At 42.2% G+C, this 25,053-nt stretch overlaps 1 protein-coding gene across 2 annotated transcripts in view; it reads left to right on the plus strand.

Annotated features, from left to right (window-relative positions):
- CIT (citron rho-interacting serine/threonine kinase) overlaps positions 1 to 25,053 on the plus strand; it is a 175,190-nt gene that overhangs the window by 62,904 nt on the left and 87,233 nt on the right. For both annotated transcript variants that reach the window (XM_043962653.1, XM_043962656.1), the window contains exons 11-18: positions 15,058 to 15,163; positions 16,029 to 16,172; positions 17,354 to 17,473; positions 18,850 to 19,020; positions 19,267 to 19,320; positions 19,840 to 19,893; positions 21,889 to 22,029; positions 23,351 to 23,476. In XM_043962653.1, coding sequence (XP_043818588.1) covers positions 15,058 to 15,163; positions 16,029 to 16,172; positions 17,354 to 17,473; positions 18,850 to 19,020; positions 19,267 to 19,320; positions 19,840 to 19,893; positions 21,889 to 22,029; positions 23,351 to 23,476 — 916 coding nt within the window. The remainder of the gene's footprint in view (positions 1 to 15,057; positions 15,164 to 16,028; positions 16,173 to 17,353; positions 17,474 to 18,849; positions 19,021 to 19,266; positions 19,321 to 19,839; positions 19,894 to 21,888; positions 22,030 to 23,350; positions 23,477 to 25,053) is intronic.

The raw sequence follows: 25,053 nt of genomic DNA on the forward strand, positions 1-25,053 counted from the left end.
GAGGTTGTGAGAACCTGAATTAAGGCGAGTAGACACACCGGGGGATGGATCTGAGAAGTAAAGGTGTTGAAGGTAGAATTGATACGATTTAGCCATTTAATGCCTATGTGGGTTGAGGAAGACGGAACTGAAGACGGTGCTGAGATTGCAGAACTGGGTGGCTGGAGGGTGGTGGTCCCCTTGACAGAATTAGGGAAATCTGGAGAGGAGGTGGGCTTGGAGGGAAAGAGAATGAGTTCTCTTTTGGAGACGCTGAGTTTGAGGCGCTTGGAGGACGTCAGTTTTGAAATTTCCAATAAGCGTGGGTGATGGGACTATAGCTCAGGAGAGAGACTAGTTTTGGATATATAGATCTCGGAATCATTGCCTCCGCATGATACATAATTGAACCCATGCTAGCTGGTGAGAGTTCCTGTCTCCATATTTTATCATTCATTGACATTTGATTTCTGTGTAGGCTTTTTGCATATAAAGAACAACAACTTGCATTTGTATAGTGCTTTCAAGAAAGTGGTATCCCCGAACCCAAGAGAGAGGCTCCCCAAAAGGGAGCCAGCGGTCAACAGTGTCAGATGCTTCAGAGAGATCAAGAAGGATGATTGAGAAAAAGCATTAGATTTGGTCAAGTAAGAGACAGTAACTGGAGAGAGCCGTTTCAAGTTGGGTGATGAGTTCATTGAGAAGTAGAGTAACTTCACCCAAAGTCAGTAGTGCAGAGTCCTCCAGTCCCTAGCAATCTAATTCAGCGTTTTTTCCACATGTCAGCAAAATATATTTTCTTGTACTCCTACTTAAATGAGCAAAAGGTGGGCCCGAGGTGATGAACTAACTTAAAGACAGGCTAAGACAGAGCGTCACTTACTGCAATGTGTTCTCCATAGAGCAAGTCCAAGGAAACCAGCTCCTTTTACATTTTAGTCTAATTTAGGGACACAGTAAAAATAACGCCCAACAGGAAATTTTCAGGTGTTTAGGAACCTGGATGAGGAATGGAAAATGTAGATGTTTTATAGAATTACCATCTTTGGTAAGAGATTCCTCTCATTCTAGGTGTGGCTTGGGAGAGCTGAAAGTGGTCTCTTGAAAACTATCTTTTGTTTGTTTGGTTTTGGTGAGGCAATTGGGGTTAAGTGACTTGCCCAGGGTCACACAGCTAGTAAGTGTTAAGTGTCTGAGGCCGGATTTGAACTCAGGTCCTTTTGACTGCAGGGCCGGTGCTCTGTCCACTGTGCCACCTAGCTGCCCCGAAAGTGGTCTCTTGATCTTCCCTATCCTCTTGCCTCAGACCTGCTTGGTTCAGGTTCTGGTAGAAGATGACGTTTAAATCCTCCGTTACCTGGGACTGATGTATGGTTGTTTACTGATGACTAAGAAGGACTCCCCTTCACACAGCCTTTCCCTCTTTTACTGAGCAGTTTCCCCCCGAGTCCGGTGAGGAGGACGACAGTGCAAGTATTAAGATCACAGGATCTGGGGTTAGAAGAGGTCTTGGAGATTACCCAGGCCATTGAGGAAACAGAGACCTAGTGCTTAAGTCACTTACTTGATATCCTATAGATTGAGCCAGGATTGGAACACAGGTCTTTTTATTTCAAAATGAAAATGGAGAATCCTTGAGCTTTCAGAAGCCTCCCCATCGCCATCGAGCAACTAAATGGGAGAGCGGGTGCTGGAGTGAACAAGACTGGATTCTTCTCTCCTTGGAACTTTCCAAAGCAGTCTGGCTATTCCTAGTTAGATAGCAGAGTAAAACCAGTGTCCACCTTCTCAAGTTTTCAGGGAGCTGATAGGTCTTTTGTGCTCATCTTAGATGAGTAAAACCCAATCCCTGCCCTGAAAGAGTTCATAGTCTAGGACGGGAACATCAAGGGTGCTCACAGAAAAACAGAAACAGAACCCTAAGAATAATGAGGATGAGAATGATAGCTTGCGGGTTTCCAAAGCCCTTCACCAGCTTTCTCTCACTGGATTCTCACCTAAACCTTGGGAAGTCTATGCTCTTGGTATCAGACAGATGAGGAAACTGTGGTATAGAGAGACTTGACTAGGGTCACACAGGAATTATCCTAAGCAGGATTTGAACCCAAACTCTTACTTTACTCCAAGTACTGTAATACCAATTAGAAGGTGGTATCGAAAAGGACTGTAAATGTTCAGCACATTCCTAAGAGTAAGAGAGTAATCAGAGTGGAGAAGAGTCCATCCTGCTAGACTTCCTAGGGGACTGCTTCTGGAAGGAGGCAGTCAGCTCAGATTGATATAGCAGAGAAAGGGGAGGTTTTAAATGGGAAGAGGGATGGGAAATGGTAAGTCATATGGAAGAACCTCCAGCACATTTGCTTGACATCAGTGGATGAGCCATGGTGGGAAATGGTGAAAGATGGAGCTGGGGTGGAGTGAGGACAGGGGTTGATGGAGGACCTGAACTCTTTATGAAGACTTAGCTTTATGTCCTGGACAGGTGGGAACCTTAGATCTTTATGGTTCTAAGTTCTTTTTTAAGCACCCCTTTCTCCCTCCTTTCTCAGCCAGGGGCCCTTTTTCTTGTCTTTGTATACTTTTCCCTTAAGGTTTCTCCTACTTGCATGGTGGCAGCTCTCATCTCTTTGCTGATGACTCTAATCTGCCTCTATTCAAATCTATTTTTGTATTTTTAGCTGCCTCTCAGTCATCTATGACTGGGACATTGTGCTATTTTATTTTTCAGACTTCAATGGTAGAACGAAGCTTTCCCATTGATGACCTACTTCCCTTTCACTGTTATTTTGAAGTCTTGGGGGAAATCTTGTTTTCCTTTTTTGCCTTAACTAAACAGCACAGAGTATATATACTCCATTCTTCCTCTTCATTGGTAAATATCTTCTTTTAGTGGTTACTACAAAGTCAGCAAGTCAAGTCAACAAGCATTAATCCCCTACTGTGTGTGTGCTGTGTTGGGTCCCCCTCTTAGGGAGCTCAAAGTCCAGTTGGGGAGCCAGCATGTAAACAATGAGCCACATACAGAAGAAATTGGAGGTAATCAAGAGAGGGAAGTTGCTTGCATTAGGGGTGACTGGGAGCAGCTTTTTGCATGCAAAAGGTGGGATTTTATCTGGGACTTGAAGCCAGGAGGCAGAGATAAGGAGTCAGCATATTCCAGGTTGGAGGGACTGCTAGTGACACCGTGCAGAGCTGGGAGACAGAGGTCGTTGTTTGAGGAATAGCAGCGAGGCCTGTGTGGCCTGATTGAATTGTATGTGGCACAGTGGAGGTGGGTGATGACTGGTTACAAAGATTAAGAGACAATGGGGGGGGGCACGTGGTCAGACCTGTGCTTTATAAAGATCAGTTTGATAGCTTAGTGGGAGTCAATTAGACAGGGAGCCCAAACAGCAGGCCATTATGGTGGTCCGGGGGGAGGCGATGAGGTGGTGCGAATGCCAGAGGAGAGGAGGGGATAGATACTGGAGAGACATCATGAAGGTGGAAATGACAGAACTTGGCGACCAGTGGGATTTAGGAGGGGAGGCTGCTGGTGGCAGAGATGATGCTGAAGTTCTGAGCCTGGGCCACTTGGGAGGATGGTGGCTGCCCTTGACTCTAATTGGGAAACACCGAAGTCGGGAGAGGGTTTGGGGAAAATGTTGGTTTTGTGTATGTCTGCTGGACACGCACTTGGAAATGGGAGCCGGAGATCAGCAGAGAGGTTAGGGCTGGATCAGTACATCTAGAGATGATCATTGAATCGATAGGAACTGATAAGATCATCAAGTGAAATAGTATAAAGGGAGAAGAGAGCAGGGCCCAGGCCAGAGCCTTGGGAGATACCTGCTGTTAGTGAGCCCAGCCTGGATGAAGATCCAGCAAAGGAGCCTTAGGAATGGCCCCACAAGTAGGAGGAGAACCAGGAGAGAGGATGTCCTGGAAACCTAGAGAGAAGAGAGGACCAAGGAGAGGGCATTGATTGACAGTATCAAAGGCTGCAGAGAGGTCAGGCAGGAAGGATAAGGACTGAGAAAAGACCGTTCGATTTGTCGAAGACTGGAGTTGATATTTTTGTTGTTTGATTTACTGTTTTAAAGTTTCTTAGCTGACTTTTATCTGCTCAGCTTTCCAATCAGCCAGCCCGTCAGTCAAGTGTTTGTTGCTGTGTAGGGAGTACTGGCGGTATAATGCAAAAAAAGAAGGAATCCCTGCCAGTGCTGAGCTTACATTCTAATGGGGCAGACAGGAATTGCCCAGAAAAAGAATGCTCAGTGAATGTCCATGTTACTCCTCTCAGTTCCTTTGACTGATGACCCCTTATTCCCTAGGTAGAATATTTAACTCATGCCTCTGGTCTTTTACCTTCTTTTTCTCATTCATCCCCTTCAAAAAAACAAGACAAAAATCCCCAAATCTCCAATTAAGCACTTCTTCCTTTTACTTCTTTCTCCAGTTAGTATCTTATGCTGCCTCATTTCTGGTTTAACCATTTCATTTCTCCCAAAGATACCCTAAGGAAATAAAATCTAAATCATCTTTCCCATCTTTAAAAAGATCTCTCAAAGCCAACTGGTCAGCAAGCTCTGATTAAGTTCCTCTATGCCCTTTGTGTCTGGTGTTAGAGATAAAAATACAAAAACCCTCAAGGAGCTTCTGTTTTACTGAATTTATAATCTGAAATGCATGATGGTAAGAGGACAATGGAATATCTCGTGTGTCTTAGCAAACTGCCGTGCACTTGTCCATGTACTGGTAAATAGACTCCCTCAAGTATGCCTCCCATTGAAGCATTAGTGGAGTATTGTCAGGAAAAGTGAAAAATGTGACATCTTAGTTGCAAGTTGGAATGAGGAGGAGAATAACCTCATAGGTGGTAACCAATGCTTTCAGATTAGTGAGGGCAATTAACAAATCCTTGAAAAGTAGATCCTCTAATAGTCATATTAATTCAAGTTAGCTAAATTGAGAAATGATGAGTTTGTTGGTTTCTTTTTTTTTTTTTTTAAGCAGTACGTTTATGGAATTCAAAAAGATCCAGGCAATGCCATCAATGTATGTTGTTATTCCTATAGTAGATGCTTTCTAAAATTAATACAAGAGGGAACTGTCCTAATAATTCTTTTATGCTAGTGACTGTTCAAGGCTTTCAAGGTAAATGTTTGCCAGCCCATTAGATTGGGCTTGTGAACCAGTACTAATTTGCATGGCTGCCTTAGATTCCTTAAGAAGACCAGAACTGACAAATAGTACTATGTGTTCCTGTATTCCAGGCCAGGTTGGCATCCTTCCTTCCCTCCCCTAAGTGTATTTTCATCCCTTCCTTATGTTTTACTTGTCTCTTTTCTGTTCTTTTGGAATACAGATTGGAATACGAATGGACTGAGACTGGGACTTATTCTTTGGACAGTCCCTGTTATGTACTCACTTTAAATAGTCTTTGATTGATAGTAAGTGTTTACCAACCATTAGGTGCTGTACATAAAACATCGTTCTCATAGAGAACAGGTTTTAATTGAATTTTACTGACAGCATAACAGCATCAGGCTTCTTTAGGGAGTCAAGTTCTTTCTCCTTTCCCCTTGGCATTCAGTTGCCTGTACCATATAGGCACATCTTATTGTCTTATATTCGTGCTATTCCAAGACAGAATGTACAGTTCCATTTGAGGAAGTCGGCAAATTCACAGCATATCCGTTCCATTTTCTACTCTAAAGGGAGCTAGCTCAACAGAGCTAGAACCAGCAACTTCCATAGTGATCTAGGTTCTTCAGGTAGAAAGCTTGCTCTAACTTCCCTTGTACAGAAAAGAGTGGGGACAGATTAGAGGAAAGGGGAGTTTCAGAGTCCTTAGTAGAATGGGGCACCTTCCTATAGCCCAACAGACCCTGCCTATGGGAAGTCAAGATTGTTGATTGACATCTTCACAGTGACCCAGACGATACACTTTATTCCTTGATAGTAAGCGAGCTTCGTATGCCAGGGTGGGCTCCACTCACTTCCAGCATTTGGATTGCTTAATACCACCTCCTCTCGGTCAAGGTCGTCCCAGGCACAAAAAGGGCTTGGCACTTGGCACGTTACTGTGTGCAAACAACATTTAACTGGCAGTCCTGGGCATTGGTAAAGATGCAGAGTGGGATTTATATGAGTAGCTGAACTCTGATTCATGTAGATCTTTTTAAAATAAATGATTTGGACCAAATGTTAATCATTCTAGAATGAAGTGAAAATGAAAATGAAGCCTGCTATAATGCTTTTCAAATGAAAGTCAGATATTCCCTTAAACCTTTTAGGAAAGCAGAATTTGGTATTTCAAAATACCTGTGATGGACATTGTTTATTTTTAAATGGGCTTTTAGAGCTGGTTCATAAATCCCAAAATGTTATATCTTAAAAGCCAACATATTTTTGGAAATAGAATGCTGATGAGTTTTTTGCACCATATTACAGATTGCAGTTGCATGTATTTTTAGAGTCTGTGGGATACAATTAAGGTAGAGCCTTTGGCATATTTAATTTTGATTCCCTGGTTTTATTCTTAAATAGCCATTCTTGGTCTTCTTAGTGCTTCCAACTATGGTATTATTTTGAAAGTTTTTTCTCAGCCATGGGACTCTTTCCCTATGGGAATAAACCAATGCCTTGATAAGGTAATTTTCTTAAGCATTATTAGACTAGTGATTAGAGTGAATATTCTGTGTGTGTGTGTATGTGCGCGCGCGCGTGTGTGCGCGCTCGTATGTCCATGTGTACACACACACATGCTTTTAAGCTTGAAATATAAAGTGTATTTCCTCTCATGAACCATTTTTAAAAGTGGTTTATTAAGGAATTTTGTGAGATATTCATGCATTTTATTTATAGTTACTTGATTGAAAAGGCTACATTTTATCATATTTTAAACTTAAATAACAGGGTCCACTTAGAATTGTTTTTAGGTAATTAAAAAAACATATTATATATGCTGCAAAAATACTAAGCCTCCTCCTGTTATCTACATGATACTCATCATAGAAAGTATATGTGTTTATTAGGTAGAAATTTTTATTTAAGAGTAAATTTTTCTAGAAAATAGGGACTGAAAAAAAAATTAACTTGGCTTCATGTCTGAAGAGACAGTACTGCTGTGTGTGGGTGTCTGGCTGCATGCACAGGGCTGCTCAAAGCTCATTTCTCTCCATGGGGATAACTGGCTGCATACCAAAGATGTGGCCAGGAGGAGTAGGCAAGCAATGTGGGGGCAGGTTGCATGTTCTTTTATTAGCATCTTCATTGTACTTCTGAATCTCACCCAGTACCGAGCACTGACTAGGTTTTTGCTGTTGAACCCTGATCTTGTGCTGTTAACTCTTTCACTGTTCCCTTGAGCCACTCAGTACTTTAGGCAGTGCTTGGTTGTTTTTATTTTTTTGCTATTTTAGTTCAGATGTGGTATAGTGCTTCCATGGGATGGTCATCTTGGGAAGGAGCTAGATTTTCTTGATTCCATGGGGTGGATGGCCTACAATGTACCATCATACTTCTCTGCTCCTACCTAAATTCATCCTTAAAGAATTACCTTGGGGGCAGCTAGGTGGCACAGTGGATTCAGGAGGACCTGAGTTCAAATGTGGCCTCAGACACTTGACACTTACTAGCTGTGTGACCCTGGGGAAGTCACTTAACCCTCATTGCCCCGCCCCCACCACCCCCAAAAAAGAATTACCTTGGCAGGGATGACTTTTCTTTGCTTTTTTCTTATTTTAATTTAATTTTTTTCAAAGAACACAAATCTATTTTCTTTCCTTCTTGCCTCTTCCTCCCCACCCCCAGCCCATTGAAAAATAAAGAAAAAACAAAACCCTTATGACAAATACATAAAGTTAAGCAAAACAAATTCCCCCATTAGCCATGTCAAAAAAACACACACCTCAGTTTTCCAACCTGAGTCCATCCGTTTCCCAGCAGGAGGTGGGCAGCATGCAGGGGTCTGCTGGTGAATGTTTGACATTTAACCCAAGCATCATGGCTATACTTTTAACTTTAATCTGCATTATTAACATTTTCTTCATCACCTTCTTAAGTCCAGTCAGTCACCACTTTCTGAGGTGTAAATGCTCCACCTACAATTTAACAGTTGACTCTTGGGAGCTGATTCAAGATGATTCCCACCCAGGTCTGGCAATCAGCTTTATCGTCAGGCCTCTGGAATCGTGGGTGCTCATTGTGTGGATCCAAATCCTTAAGTTTTCCAAGTTGTTTGTCTTTGCAGTGTGATCGTGTCTGTCATTCTCCTGGTCCTGCCCACATTGCTGGGCATCCATTCATTCAGTTGTTCTGAGCTTCTTTGAAACCATCCACCAGGCATCTTAATTTGTTCACCTTTCTCCAGCTGATGAGAACTGGGGGATGACTTTCCTTTGTCTTCAGGGTTACTGGACAGTGCTTTTTGCAAGGCTTCTCCTTTAACAAGCAGACTTTCCCCTGGCTAGGCCCCTGGATTGGGGTTTTCTTAGGGGTTTCTCCCTGAGGTCCTACCATTTTTCCTTCAGCAGCTATTTGCTGTGTCAGTCAGAATGGATCTAGAATTACAGGTCTCAGGGGGCAGCTAGGTGGTACAGTAGACAAATCACTGGCCCTGGATTCAGGAGGACCTGAGTTCAAATCCGGCCGCAGACACTTGACACTTACTAGCTTTGTGACCCTGGGCAAGTCACAACCCCCATTGCCCTGCAAAAATAATAATAATAAAAAAAAATTACAGGTCTCCTTGTTTTATGTTCCATCTGTTGAAGAATGAAATGATCGTTAAGGTAAGTCAAGAATTTATCAGCAGCTCTGGTCTTGCCATGTAAGAGCTCTGTCTAGTGAATATTCAGTCAGTCAGTCACTAAGTCTCTATTACGTGCCTGCTATGATATTAGGCACTGTGCTAAGTGCAGGAATACAAAGGAGGGCAAAAGATAGCTCTTGCCCTCAAGGACTCACACTCTAATGGGGCAGACAACATGGAAGCCACTGTGTACATAGAAGCTGTAGACAGGACACATGGTATGAAGGGGGATCATGAAAAGCTTTCTGTAGGAGGTGGGGTTTAGCCAGGGAATCGTGGAGGTAGATATGAGAAGAAAGAATTAATTCCAGGCATGGGCGACAGACAGTGCAAGTGACCGGAGTCTACCATACCATGCTGGATTTATCCCCCAAACACTTCATCCATTTTTCTCCTTTCAGTTGAGTGGTCTGTACCATGCACCCATGACCCATCCCATCGACTCTCGGTGCCATCTGTGAGGTTCTTGAACTAACATCTCTGGTTTACCCCCTTTATTACACATGCTTCGTATATTTGTGTTCTGTCCTTCTGACTGAGCCTCCTTCCCAGTGACAGGCCTGCTTTTGATCTAGAGAGTTTCTTTACCACCCTGTCACTTGTAACTTGGACTTCTCCCTTTTACCAAACACAGACTAATCATTAAAGCTCTTGTGGTCACCCTTAAGTAAAACAGCCCCCCACCTCTACCCACATCATGGTTTTTACTTTGTAGAATTTAACTTGTATTGCTAATTGATAATAGAAACCATGTTAATAATTCTGTTTGATAGTCAAACAATCAAATTGTACTGTAAAATAGGGGCCAAAACAGAGAAATGTAGGTTGTTTCTTGGTCTATGACTTGAATTCAAAGTGATATTAGAATAAAGCGAATATGAGCAATAGCTTTGATGCCCAGTTGTACAGTTAATGAAAACTGTGGAGGAACAAGGTAAGGAATTTTTTCAGAAAATTCTGAGGCAGAGAGGAAAGGTATCCAGCCCTGGTGTAGAGTGGCAAGAATGCTTCATTTTGGGGCAGAGGACCTGAACTTGGATGTTGGCTTTGACACTAACTAGCTGTGTGACCCTGAGAACTTCAGTTTAGAAGTCTTGTACTGCTAACATCATGAAATCTCTGGGATGACAGTGCTTTGGAACCTTTAAGGTTCTATTTAAATGTGAATGATCCTTATCAACACCTTTGTGATCTTGGACAAGTCCCTTCATCTGCTAGGCCTTTCCTTATGTGTAAAATAAGGACTTCCAAGGTTCCTTCCAAGTCTCAATTTTCTGATCACCTGTGATCGAACAGAAATTCATGATGGGCTCTCTTTGGAGAAAGTCTGATAGAATTTCATATTTTAGTTGTCATGATCTGTTTTTTTTTTTTCTAAATTAATGCAGCTTCATATGCACTCTGTTGCAGGTGCCTTTTTAATTTTTTTTTTGAGGTATTGACCATTAGCCTAAGAACATAAGTTGTAATGGGTATTGTAGCTAAATTAAAAATTGGGTTTTCCTTTCAAAATCAATAATCAACAGGCATTTATTATGCTCCTTCTCTATGCTGGGTGAATTGTGCTGGGCCCTAGGGATACAGACTGCATTTAAGGAGTTGATACTTAATGGGGAGACAGACAGTGGGTATCCGTAAGTGTAGATAGAGTAGAAACAAAAGAAGGGGTAGTTTTGAAAGGGAGGACCTCAGCAGTGGAGTGGGGAAGGCATCAAAAAGACTTCTTTTAGAAAGAATCACTTCAGTGAGTCTTGGAAGAAATCCAGGATGCCAAGAGTCAGGTGGGGCAGAAGAACATTCCAGGCTTGGCAGAGGCACAGAAATGAGACCTGTTGGGCTAGTGTGGCTGCAACATCATGTGCAGGGATGGTGATGATGTGCAAGAAGACTGCAACAAGAGCTTTAAATGCCAAACCGAAGACTTATCTTTGATTCTAGAGGGAAGAGGGAGCCACTGGTGGTGTTGAGTAGACTTGTGCTTTAGAAAAATCCTTTTGCTGGCTGAGTGGAAGATGGATTAAAGTCACCGGAGTTTCTAATTAGATGCTTTCCAATAATCAGGGTGAGAGGTGATGGGGCCCTAAACTATGCGATTGTTGTGCATGGAGTGTATGCAACATGTTATGGTAATAGAAATGATAAGATATGGCAACCAATTAAATATGTGAGGTGAGGGTGAGAAATGGAGGATGACACTACTTGTGAATCAAACTGATTGGGAGGATGGTGTTTTCTTGAGTAATAATAAGGAAGTTTCAAACTAAGGTGAGTTTGGGGGAAAAGATAATGAGTTCTGTTGTGTATTTTTTAAGTTTGAAGTGCCTATAGGCCATCTAATTTGAAATGTCCATTAGACCGTTGGTGGTGTGGGACTAGAACTCAAGAGAAAGGCTAGAGTGTTTCCGTGTGTGTCTGTGTGTCCGTCTGTCAGCCATTGGTATTGAGATGATCATTCATCTTATGTCACTACTTGAGAAAGTAGAGAGAGAAAAGAGAAGAGAACCTGGGCCTGAGTCTTAGAACATAACCACAGGTACTGGGCATAAAACACGGATCCTGAGAAAAAGAGGTGACCAGCAGACTTAGCTGTGGCAGAGAAGAAGAAGAGGTCACTAGACTTCACAGTTAAGAAATTGATTCTTTTGAAGAGAAGCTGTTTCATTTGAGGAGTGATGAGGGGAGTCAGAGGAGAGGAAGTGGAGGTATGTTGGAGAGATGGCTATTTCAAGGAATTTGGTTGAAAAAAAGATGATTGCTAAAGGGGCTTATAGGGTTTAGTGGAAGAGAGACTTGAGGGGCAGTGGATAAAGCACCAGCCCTGGATTCAGGAGGACCTGAGTTCAAATATGGCCTCAGACACTTGACACTTTACTAGCTGTGTGACCCTGGGCAAGTCACTTAACCTTCTCTGCCCTGCAAAAATAGATAAATAAGAGAGATGTGAGTATGTTTTTAGGGAGCAGGGAGAGAACCAGTAGATAGGAGAAATGGAATAATAGTGGAGATAATGTGCTGGAGAAGATGGGAGGTGATTGGGTTAAGGATATGTGTAGAAGGCCTTGGGGAGAAGAAGGTACACCTTGTCATCAGAGTGTGCCTGTCAATGCCCAGTGGAACCAAATACCATGTAGTGCTCATACCATGAGTTTAGAATTGCCCCCTGGACCTGAGCCAGGGGAGCTTGCTTCTAATGAACAGATGGACAAGAGTACTTCTTCCTTTACTGTCCATCCTGTCTTTTCATCCTATTGCTGTTTCTGGGATTATTTCTACAAGCTGTTTGTATTCACAACATTTTTGCAATAGTCTTTTTTTGGTTGTGCTTTTTATTTATTCATTTCTTTTTAAGATTTATTTAGCACCTTTTTTTTTTCCCTCTGAAGAGCTCTTAATGACTGTACTTAGAACTTCCAAACAGTGAACATTTGTCAAGCACCAAAATAGCAAAATGGAGGACGTATCCTTTGGATGAGTAGGAGGGTCTGGACGGCCACGTATAATTAATCAATCAGTCAACAAGCATTATTAAACATCTTCTACGTGCCAGATACTGTGCACTGGGCTACAGATCCAAAGAATACAATGATCCCTACTCCTTACAGGCTTCTGTGTTCTCTTAGGTGAGGTGTGTGCATGCATGTGTATGTTGTGTGTGTGTGTGTGTGTGTGTGTGTGTGTGTGTGTGTGTGTGTGTGTGTCTACAGCACACACAGAACATATAGCAATTTAGGAAAGAAGGGCACTAGACTTAGAAGGGGGTTGGATCAAGATGTTCTTCATGTAAAAGATGATGCTTAAGGTGTAACTTGAAGAAAGAAGGAGAAATTCTGTGACATAGAGGGGAAGGGGGAATGCATTCTAGGCATGGAGAACAGCTCCTGCAAAGACATAGAGATGGAGTGTCACGTGTGAGGAATGGAGAAGAGTTCTTTTCTTTTCTTTTCTTTTCTTTTCTTTTCTTTTCCGGGGCAATGAGGGTTAAGTGACTTGCCCAGGGTCACACAGCTAGTGTCAAGTGTCTGAGGTCGGATTTGAACTCAGGTCCTCCTGAATCTAGGGCCGGTGCTTTATCTACTGCACCACCTAGCTGCCCTTGGCCTGGACATTCTTTAAAAAATAAGCCCTGAGCAGCTAGATGACACAGTAGATAGAGCACTGGCCCTGGAGTCAGGAGTACCTGAGATCAAATCCAGCCTCAGACACTTGACAAATACTAGCTGTGTGACCCTGGGCAAGTCACTTAACCCCAATTGCCTCACTTAAAAAAAAAAAAAGCCCTAATTCTGCATCCACAGCAACATATTCTTGGCATTTAGTAATGCTTTTTATTTACCCTACAATGTTTTATCACTAAACTAGTCAGGAAGCAAGCATTTTTATTATTGTTATCATCACCATCATCAATAACAACAACAGCAACTAGCATTTATATTGTATGTTATGGTTTGAAAAGTGTTTTAAAGATATTATCTAATTTGACCCTCAAAACAGCCTTGGGAGATAGGTGCTATTATTATCTCTGTTTTACTTATTATATAAAAAGTTATATAAGGCACTGTGCTAAGTGCTGGGGTTACAAAGAAAGGCAAAAACTGTCCCTCTCCTGGATGTCACCTTTTAATAGGGGAAATGACATTAAAAAAGAAAAAACAAACAGGGGGCAACTAGATGGCGCAGTGGATAGAGCACCGGCCCTGGAGTCAGGAGGACCCGAGTTCAAATCCGGCCTCAGACACTTAACACTTACTAGCTGTGTGACCCTGGGCAAGTCACTTAACCCCAATTGCCTCACTAAAAAACAAAAAAAAAACAAACAAAAAAAACTATGTGACTAATACCAAGTATGTTGAGGATAGAAGGGAATATGGGAGGAGAAGGCACCAACAGCTTGGGAAGTGGGGGAGGGGGACCAGGAATTGAACCCTGCAGAAGGTGGAATTTGAGCTGAATCTTGAAGGAATCCAGGGGGGCTCCTGGAGACTGAGATTAAGGGGTAGAGCACTCCAGTGCAAAGGCCCCGGGATGGGACCTGCAGTGTGTCCTGTTGTAGATGGACCAGTGTAGTTTAAGAGACTGAATGATGTCATCAAGGAGGGAGCCTTTGACTAGGAATCAGAGGACCTGGATTTTGGTCTTCTTGGCTTTGCCATTAATTAACTAGGGTAAATCATGTAACATCTTTGAACCTGACCCCTCATCCACAAAATAGGATCAGATGACCCTGTTCTGCTGACCTTGCAGGGTTGTTGTGAGGATAAAATGTAATTTATATAAAGCCCTTTGTAAATTGTAAAGAGTTATCTAAGTGACAACAGTTACTAGTTTTGGAATTCACGTATTTCCTGAATTAATCAAGAACTATTTATTCTGTGAATATTGTGGGCTAGGCTCTGGTCTGGGAGGTAGGGGGATAAATACAATGAATGAAAAAATGTTTATTTTTCAAGGAGCTCACATTCTTCTAAAGGGTGATAACCAAAATGTCTATAAGTATATGCAGAATAAATATGAAGAGAATAAACATGAAATAGTGAAATACAAGGTAGTTTGGGAGTAAAGTTACTAGCATTTGGGGAATCAAAAAGCTTCATGTTGTGCTCAAACTGTGGTTTGAAGGAAGAGTTTGGTGATTGGGATCATTCTTCAAAGCTGTTCCCATGGCTAATCAGTGTTGGAATAGAATGTTTTTTTGACCATCCGTGATCCCACACACATCCCTGAACCCGTGCACTGCCCTTCTGTGATAACTTCCCTTTGGCTGCCGCCTTTCCTCTGTGATACCACTGCTATTTCTAGTGTTTGTGAAATGTTCCATTTTTCAGAGTTGTCTTTGATGTTCATGTAAATGAATTGTTTTTCTGTTAAAAATATCTGCAGGCTGAGGACCTCCTTTAGGGATGACGCTGTGTGTCTTTATGCACACGTGTCACATGTGTCTCCTTTGTGTATGAGGATGACACTTGTGCTCCAGTGGCTAGTACACTTTGAGGGGTTTGTTCAGCAACATCCATCTTAATTCTTTTATTCCAGGTGTGTTGGTATAATACCTGCCTAGGGTTAGGGTATGGTTTGTGACTATGAAACAGAGCAGAGCCAACTGGCCTTGCTAGGGACTAAACTCATGACACTGATTTCATTAATACCATATTCCAAACCAACTGAGCTAACCAGTCACAGATGTAACACCTACACACTCAGTTTGTTGTGTAACCAGCAATGTTCTGAATGATACTTCTGGCCCATCATTTGTCTATATTTATGTGGTGTTTGGCTTTGTTTAGGTCTGTTGTATCAGGTTTGGACTCTCCTGCCAAGATTAGCTCCATGGAAAAGAAACTTCTTATCAAGAGCAAAGAGCTACAAGACTCTCAGGACAAGTGTCACAAGGTATTTATTTCTGCGGCTGGCCTCCCTCCTTGCTCCAGGATTCTACAGCCAGTATATGCCAAGGGATCAGCCTGGTGCTGCTGATGTGCTGACCCAGCAGTGCTTCTCCTTCGCTGAAGTTGCTCCTCCATCAGTACAGAAGGAGATGAGTTCAGGCCTTGACTTTGCTGTAAATATCTTAATCTTAACCAAAGGAGGCACTGGATTTAAAACAGTCCTTTTCTCAGCATGACCCAGATGACTGCTTCTTCCCCCTCATCACTGGCAGAGACACGGCCTAGCTGCTTTGAAGGGTCCGAAGTCTGTCTTCTTAGCCTTTAAAGTCTCTGCTTATGTAACTGTGGCCACTTTATTGATTGTGCTCAACATCTCATAACAGTCACTATTCCTGCATAGAGGGAACTAACTGGAAGCCATTAAAATTCACTACTTGCTGAGACTCTTGAGAGCAAAGATATAAATATATCCTTTCCCTGTTCTGGATTTGTCCTCTAGTTCCTTACAAAGAGATGGGGGAGAATCCTCTGGTTCAAGATGGATTTGGGATAAAGTTAAAGTGACATCTGCAGAAACAGGTGAAAAATGATGGTTGTGGCTTCTTTGCTAACTGGGGTAGAGAAGTGATCGAATGTGAACAAGCGGCTTGAATGAATGGAATGACTTAGCGTTGGTGCCTGTCCTTAAGAAGAACTGTGCAAACCCAGGACCAGAGACAATGGTATTACCATCTAAACAACCTTTTGGATTCCTTAGAGGCCGACCAATAAGGTGGTCTGTTAGAGACCCCTGGGAATTTCCCTGCGCCTGATGTATTTTGAAATAAGCCTCACTTGGCCCTCTTAACCTGTCGGTGTATTTATTGCAGATGGAGCAGGAAATGACACGGTTGCACCGGAGAGTGTCTGAGGTGGAGGCCGTGCTTAGTCAAAAGGAGGTGGAGCTGAAGGCCTCTGAAACCCAGAGATCCCTCCTGGAGCAGGACCTGGCTACTTACATCACAGAATGCAGTGTGAGCCTTTCCCCTAGTCCTTTTCCTTTGGAGGTAGCCATGCCCTGTTTGTCTCTCATCTTGTTCCATGATGGTATCAGTGAGGCCCATAGTACCGAGGTAAGGTAGGAGATGGGCAGAGGGAGCCTGTGCTGGATACAGACAAAATAACCATCGTTCGGAGTACTGACAGCCAAATGTTGAGGGAGCCAAAGAGAGGAAGCTCAAGTTAAGCAAGATGTCTGAGGGCACCTAGTCTTGGTATCCTAAAACGGTTCTGTGGGAGCTGCCTGATTGTGGCTTGTCTGGTTTAAATGGGAACAGACTTGGTTGGTCCTTAGTCATCCTCCCAAATAGAAGTTAGAATGGGACTTAGGGCACATTTTGAATTGGCATGGGACTGATTTTCTAGCCTAGTGCCAGAGAACTGTTGTTACCAGTAGAGTATTTTAAGGATGCTCATCATTAAAGATCCTGTGACTGTCTTCTCCATTGTCTCCATCCAGGTGTTTATGATTCGCCTGACGAAATCATTCTTTGTAACTTCAATCACACATAGTCTTTAGTTTTTCATAAGGGAGAGGAAATCTATATAGCATTGCTGATTAAGAGTAACTGCTGTGTTTCCATTCCAGGATTGGCTGCGTTTCAGCAGTGGGTGAAGTTTTTTCATACAGATAGATATTTCAATGCCTCTAAAGCATTGTGGGAGCCTTCTGGATGAAAGGTGTGCAGGAAACATAAGACAGGAGGTAGAAATAGACTAGCTAAGGTCTTCAGACTGAGCAAAGAATGAAGCCGTTGCTCCTTTGGGACTCTTGAGAAGAACGGAAGTAACTGATTTGCAAAACATTCTGACTGATGTCCCTTATCGACACTGTGTGTATAGTGATTGAATGATTGTGGGGTTTCAGTGCCAATACATGAGTTAGCAAAGACACGATTGGTCAGTGATACCAAGCTGTGGTTTCATTTTCTCTGCAGAGTAATACATTGAGGTGGGGGCTCTCTGGGAAATAAAGACAAGAGGTGTATGCAGACAGAAAACTGGAATTTAGCTGTAACGAACGGGGACTTAAAAACTTGGGTCTGTCACCTGAATCTGTCTCAGTGTCTATGAAGCAGCTCGGTGTTCTCTTAATTAGACATTTCAAACAGAAGGGTCGAAAAAGTCTATGTATTAAACATTTTGCTTTCTGCAGAGCCTAAAGCGAAGTTTGGAGCAAGCCCGGATGGAAGTGTCTCAGGAGGATGACAAGGCATTGCAGCTTCTCCATGATATCCGAGAGCAGAGTCGAAAGCTGCAAGAGATCAAAGAACAGGTATAACTGCTTCACTTTTGGGGGAGCAGAGCGGTTAATCTGACTATTCCTGACTTCTGTTTTTTACTTTTAGTAGAAGAAACACACACATGCACTCTCTGTGTCCTTCCCTTCCTCCTCTCTCTTTTTCTTCCTTCCTCCCTTCTTCTCTTCCACTAAACTGCTACTCTAGAGCTCTCTTGCAGCATGGAGGTACCTTTGACTTCCCAAAGACTTTGCTCTGGTAGGTGCTACTGAGATGAATAGGCTCCAGATTCCGGGCATGGACTGGAGGTTAATTGTCCGAGGACCAGGATAAACTAAGCTTGGAGACATGGATCACTGGTTGTCCACAAAGGAAGAATTTTTTTGATCAGAGCATCTTAAGAAGACCATCTACAATTGTAGATGTTGCATGTCTGAAACAACTAGACAGCAAAGAGAATTGACTGGTTCCCCCGTCCTGATCCCACTCATGTTTACTTATAATTTATTCTTTTACTTAGAGAAGTCCTTTTTCATGTTTATAGTACATAGTTTTAATTTCTCTAGGAAGCGTTTTTGTAGTTTACTCAGATTCTTTTATCTACTACTTTTTATTTGTTTTCATCTTGAAACATTGGGGTTCAGAAATTCACTTTTTTCAAGTTTTAAAAAAGTGTCATGATTTGGATTACTCTAAAACAATTTCTTTCATGAGTTATTTAATATCTTCTTTAGAATTTTTCCCACAGCATTTTGAGCAGATCTAACATTTTCTAAATTTTTCTCTTTTCCAGAATAAATAGGATTTCAGGTATAATACTAAATTCTTCATTCATCTTTGAGTTTGGACCCAAAGGAATCAATGTTGAGAAATTGACATAACTTGTTTCTGCTCCAGTTTTTTCTATTGAGACTTTAAATAACTCCTTCATAGAAGAGATTGATTTTAAGGAAGTTTGGTGTCCTCAGTAGAGGCAAAAGATTCTATAGAATCTGTAGAAATGGTTGCTCTTGGAGGGCAGTTCTGTATAAGCAGGTAGTTTATCCTAAATGCTTACGCAATAGCTGCTTTCAGTTGTACCATGTAAAAAGAATTTCTGAAAGTTCTCTCTATATTTTGAATTATTCACTTGGAGTATCTTACCGATGTCATATGCCTTCTCTTTTAGTGGTCTTACTAATGTTACCGGTTCGTTCATAAATCATTCTGAAGATTTATATGATTATCATACATTTTCTTTGTGTCTGTATCCATCTCTTTCTCTGTCTTTCCATTTCTGTTTCTTGCCATTCTCTTTGTAAGTTATCTCTTTCCTGTGATTTCTATAGGGGAGTGGACATTTGGTGTTCTATCCACTTTCCTACTTTCTGTATTTTACAAGGTACCAATGTTTTCCTTTTCTCTTCTTTAGGAGTATCAGGCCCAAGTAGAAGAGATGAGGTTGATGATGAATCAATTGGAGGAGGACCTTGTCTCTGCCAGGAGACGCAGTGATCTTTATGAATCTGAGTTAAGAGAGTCTCGGTTAGCAGCTGAAGAATTCAAACGCAAAGCCACAGAATGTCAGAATAAATTGATGAAGGTAGCTAAGGCCTTCTTGAGTGTGGAATTTACCTTTCAGTTTTTTAAATGTTTCTAGGGTGGGATTGGTAAATGAGAAACACTTCTGAATACTTTTATGGCTTTAGAAGAAGCAGTTTCTAGTGAGGCAGTTTGAGAGACGACAGGAAGCCTTGGAAATCTTTTGATAGCATTTCTTAAAACAGCTATTGCATGTTTAAAATGTTCTCTCCTGGAAATTATTTTATGTTTTTTTTTTAAACTACAGGCTAAAGATCAAGGGAAGGTTGAAGTAGGAGAACTATATTCCAAGCTGGAAAAGGTATTTTTCATGATTAATGTCAACAGTTATCATTAGAGGATTACCATGTCAATACCACTAGATAGTCATTAATCTGGGAGAATCTTGGGATGAACAGGAAGTATATCTCTTGCTGGTCTGGCATTTCGGGTCTTAGATTCTCTGGTTTAACCATTTTAACTGTAGTAATATCTAAGTAGAGATGAAAGTAATCCTGTGTGTAAGAGTAGATAGACTCTTAGGAAATATAAATAATTCTCTCTTAAAACTTGGAGCCATTGCCTTATGGTTAGTATTAGAAATGTTTGCCGTGTTGATGAGCGGAGCATAAAAGAGACGTCAGTAAGGCAGGACTCTCATAGCTATGGACTTCTCTGATAGCCATTGTGCTTTTTTTCTCTGCTAGTAAGTGCCTAGAAAAGCCAATTCCACCCCAACAGCCCACAGAGGCTTCAAGGAACCAGGCTGGAAATACATCATCTATTAGAGGGCTCAGTGTCTTTCTGCTTTTTGTTTGATTTTCTGTGCTTGTGATTATAGGTGAATGCTGAACAGCAGCTCAAAATCCAGGAGCTCCAAGAAAAGCTGGCCAAGGTGAGGCTGCAGTGCTTCTTCCCCTTCAGTCGTGGGACACCGAGGATGAAACAAACAGAAGTAGGCAAGGAGAAACAGGAGGAAGAGTGAGCACTTAGTGGGAGATCAAAGTTCTGCCTGTGCTTCCCCTCCTGAGGCCTGTCAGCTGTGTGTGTGTGTGTGTGTGTGTGTGTGTGTTAGACTCGCGAGTAGAAATTCAAGTTCAAACACTTCAGACATTTGGAGGCTCCTTTCTTTGGCCTCAGGATGGAGTCACTGTTTTATATGTTTGTTCAGAAATGAAGAGTGCTTTGGTTGTGACCCAGTCTGTTGCCCAGGGCAATTTAAAATGAGAAACTCACCTCTCAGAGGCCAGATGTGACCTGGAGAACCTCCCTAGTGGGGGCTGCGTTTCACCAGGGGAAGGAGTGGTAGTCCACCAGTTGGGGAGCAAGACAAAGTTAGTGATTGTTCTCTCAGGTGATCACTGGAAATGTGATTTTAAAAGGTTGGAGTGGAACCCAGTTCTAAGATTTTAAGATTGTGGTTGCTGAATGTGCCAGTGTGCTTGACTGGGTAAATGCCAACTCCTGGTCGGACTGAGCATTTTCTTTGCCTTCATTCAAGCAAGTGCTTTCACTGTTTATCTGTCCTCCTTATCTACATCTGGGTTCTTGAGCCCTCTGGCAGTCTGGTGAAGCCTATTGACTGCTTTTATAAATCATGCTTTTAAGTCATAAAATATGTAAGATGACAAGGGAAGCCAATTCTCTTGAAATGTATCATTAAGATATTAAAAACAGGGGCAGTTAGGTGGCGCAGTGGATAGAGCACCAGCCCTGGAGTCGGGAGGACCTGAGTTCAAATCGGGCCTCAGACACTTAACACTCATTAGCTGTGTGACCCTGGACAAGTCACTTAACCCCAGTTGCCACACACACATACACACACACACACAACACAAAAACAAAAAAACAAAGCAAGAGGGACAGCTAGGTGGCATAGTGGATAGAGCACTGGCCCTGCAGTCGGGAAGACCTGAGTTCAAATCTGGACTCAGACACTTAATATTTACTAGCTGTGTGACCCTGGGCAAGTCACTTAAGCCCAGTTGTCTCACCAAAAAAAAAAAAAAAAAAGCAAGTTCGCCAACTCCAGGTTAAGAGCCCCTATTCTAGATAGAAATGACAAATTCTCTTAAAAGTCCTACGTCAAAAACAAATTAAAGAGGGGCAGCTAGGTGGCACAGTGGATAAAGCACCAGCCCTGGATTCAGGAGGACCTGAGTTCAAATCTGACCTCAGACACTTGACACTTACTGGCTGTGTGACCCTGGGCAAGTCACTTAACCCCCGTTGCCCTGCACCAAAAAAAACAACAACAAACAAACAAACAAAAAAAAAACAAATTAAAGAGATTGTGAGATTTTGTCCTAAATTCAATATGGTGGCATCTCTATGGATAATTAACAGTTTACTAAACATTATTCTAAGAAGGATAATCATTGTTTAATGGGTGTGAATTACCATGGCCACTATGGCTCTTCTGCCCAGGAGAGGTTTGTTTTTTGGTATTTTTAGGCAGTTTCCAGTACTGATGAAAGGCAATATGGCTTAGTGGGCAGAACTGGCTCTCAGAAAGTTATTTAACTTCTCATTGCCCCCAGGCAGCTCTCTAAGATTCTGAACTGAAGAGGTGCTGACCTGACTTGGTAGAGGGGGTTTCCCTGTCTGGGAGTTACCGTCCTGATAATATCTCAGGTCATATCCCTGTCCCTGAGATGTAAATGAAATCAGGAGTATTGGATTTGTAATCCAAAGACTTGGGTTCAAGACTGTACTTGGTTCCTTCTGGGCTTTGTGACTGTGGGCAAGAGCCTTAACCTCGCTGAGCCTCAGTTTTCACGTCATTTATCAAATAGAGATAATATTTGTACTGCCTGCCTTCTAAGGCCATGACGAAAGTACTCTGGACTGTACAGTGCTCCATAAACAGGAGTGATTTGTACTCCTTTAGGCTGTGAAAGCCAGCTCTGAGGCGACTGAGCTGCTTCAGAATATTCGTCAGGCCAAGGAGCGAGCTGAGAGAGAGCTGGAGAAGCTACAGAACCGAGAAGACTCTTCTGAGGGCATGAGAAAGAAGCTGTTTGAGGCGGAGGTGAGTGGACGGCTTCAGCCTGCAGGGGAGTGATGAGGCGCTATTGGAGGCCAGAGAAAGGGCCGGTGCCAGCCATGGCCATCTGCTGCCGTGCTCCGCCATGCTTGCTTCTAGGACCCAGATGGAAGTAGGAAGGTTTTCGGATGTGATGTTTTTGTTTGCACTCACTGTTCTCTGATCCCCTCTGTGATCTGTAAGAACTCTTTGGATAGGTCAATGTCAGTCAGTCCTGTTCTTCTTTCTGTGTTCTCTAGATCAGAGAGCCTGCCCTTTCTTGTGGCTTTAACTGTCCTCTCTACCTTATGACGTTGAGATCCTTATCTTTAGTTCTGTTCTCTTACCACCCAGACTCTGCTTCCATGTCTCAAACCACTCACTGGACCATAAGTCCCAGCAGATCCCCAGAGATTTGATCATCTTGGTCACTCTTGAAGCAGTCAGCAGCTTCCAGTCAGCCCTCTCTTCCAGTTTCTTTTCAAATTCTCCAAGGCACTTAACTTTAGGCTTGATGCTTTGGATCTGTCTTTAACTCATACTTTGCTTTCATTCTGTCAGACATCAGGGTTTCTTGATTTTTTTTCTTTACGATATCTCTCCAGTCCCTTTGCTACCACCCTAATCTAGGTCCTCATGACCTACTTAGGTGACTGCCACAAACTTGGTAAGCCTTTTGAGCTCCTTACTTTCCCCCTCCAGTGTAGAAGCATTCATTAAACCCGTCCGATGTGCCAGGTGTTGTACTGAGAATATAAAGACATCGTGTACGTCACATCGCTGACCAGCTCAGAATCCTCGAATGTTTTCCTGCTTACAAGCACATGAAATTTCAACTTCTCTGCCAATTTTTAAGGCGTCATCCTATTAATTCGGTTTTATTCTGTACCACTCCAAATGCATAGCCTCTAGTCTAGACAGCTTGATTTCCATGTGTCCCATGAATGTGCTACGCTCATTGTCATCTTCATTTTAAGGCTCATGTTCTCATGTGGAATGACTACCCTCTCATCTCTTTTCCTTTTATCCAAACCCTACTCATTCCACAGCCTGCTTTTTCCATGAAGCAGCCCTTACTACTCACCCTTTCACCTTTAAAATCTGAGAACACCTAGGATTTATTTGTACCATGTAATTTAACACTTCGTTCTCTATTGTTTTGTTTGTGGTTGTCTCATGTCTTGTCTCCCCAGTTAGACTGTACGTATTTTGAGGTCAAAGACCACACATGTCACAGATTTCTTTTGTAGTTCTTCACGGCACTTAATGCAGTGCTTGGCCCATTGAGCTGCTCAATAAATATTTGTTGGTTGGTTATAATCTATAGGAACGACGCCATTCTCTGGAGAACCAAGTAAAGAGGCTAGAGACTGTGGAACGCAGAGAAAACAGACTGAAGGATGATATCCAGACTAAATCACAACAGATTCAACAGATGGCTGATAAAATTCTGGTGAGCAAGAATGCAGGTGGAGAAAATAATGGGTCAGAGGTTTCAGGGAAAAGGAGGATGGGACATGAATTCCTCACCTGGGAAAAGAAGTCACCGCATAGCCACAGGAGAACTCTTTTGGGTGCAGCCAATCCAATAGTGAGGTGAATAACTGAAGGCTGGCGGTTGTAGCACCACTGACTGAGAAGCGCACTTTGATCTTTGTTAGAGGTGCCCTGGCTGGCATTTTCTGGATGAGGTGATGTCGTTTCCAGTAAGTTTCATAAAATAGCTTTGTGTGGCTATTAACTCTTTATTACCTGTCCTGAAAAGCATGAAGGAAGTAGGCTTTTAAGAGTGAATTCCAAAATTGTTTTTCTCCGAGTAGTATTTGTCACAGATCCACACTCACCCACTCACTTTCTCTGCTACAGTTGGGATTTTTTTAAACTTCCTTAGCTCTAGCAAGTCTTTTTTTAGGTTAATAACCATAATGATTCTGTTTTAGGCACTGATGACCAAATTCACCTAATGGGTGAAACCGCTGGTGGTATTTACAGATTTCTTGAGCATCTGCCCTTGCCTGGTGGTGAGGCAGACGAATGTTTTTAAGTGCTCCCCAAGCACCCTACCTCACCCCTAACCCAGAAATAATAACCGAGATGGGAAAGACTTAATGATATAATCATTCTCTTTGCAAAAGAAAAACTGTCTTTGAAACAGCCCCTGGTGTTTTATTTCAGATGGAAAAACTGTGGGGCAGTCATAACCTCTTTCTGTTTTAATACCGTATGCCAATAGCAATGACCAGAAGACTACCTGACATTTTCAGTCTTCCAAACTTCATAATCCCTTTAGAATTTTTCAAAGTTACAAAGAGTGTGTGTGTGTGTGTGTGTGTGTGTGTGTGTGTGTGTGCATAAACACACCCTTTCCAAAGGTTATTGGAATGTTGCCTTAAACCCGGTTGAGTGGACTGTAAGAAGTGGGTCAGCTTTGTCTTTGGTGCTAAGCAAAGAGAAGTGAGCCCAAGCTTACTGAAGTGAAAGGACACTGTGTTTTCCTGTCCTTTTACTAAAACAGTATTTAGCTATTAATTGACATATGAATTAGGTTGTTCTTTCTAATAGCTAGTCTATTTGTAATAGACTTTTCGGTGAGTAACAGTTGTATTTGCCCTAATAGGGCTGAACAAATGAATAAACATGTCTTAAAAGGCGTACACTAAGGAAAAAAAGCTATATGCAAAGAAAGCAGATTTCTAGAATATTCCTATTTCCTAGGAGTCTGATGTTGTTTGTAGTAAATAAATTTAATCTCTCCTTGAAACTGGAATTTAGGAGAATGGTGCTCCTGAAGTGTGGGGGCGGTGCTGTTGGTGATGGTGGTGGTGGCATTTGTTTCCTAATTCACTAGCAGGAAACAGTGGCAGGGTCTTGACTTAGAAATTGGAGTTTTTGCCGGGGCTCTGTTGCCATGCTTGTGTTTAGTACGATTGGAAACAGGCTGTGGGGATTGTGGTGGGTTTTTTTTTTTTACTACTGCTTGTTTTCTTAACCTTTATGAATTAATAACATCAAAATATTCATGTTACCTAA

This window comes from Dromiciops gliroides, chromosome 1 (genome assembly GCF_019393635.1).
Source record: "Dromiciops gliroides isolate mDroGli1 chromosome 1, mDroGli1.pri, whole genome shotgun sequence".
NCBI classification, from domain to species: Eukaryota; Metazoa; Chordata; class Mammalia; order Microbiotheria; family Microbiotheriidae; genus Dromiciops; species Dromiciops gliroides.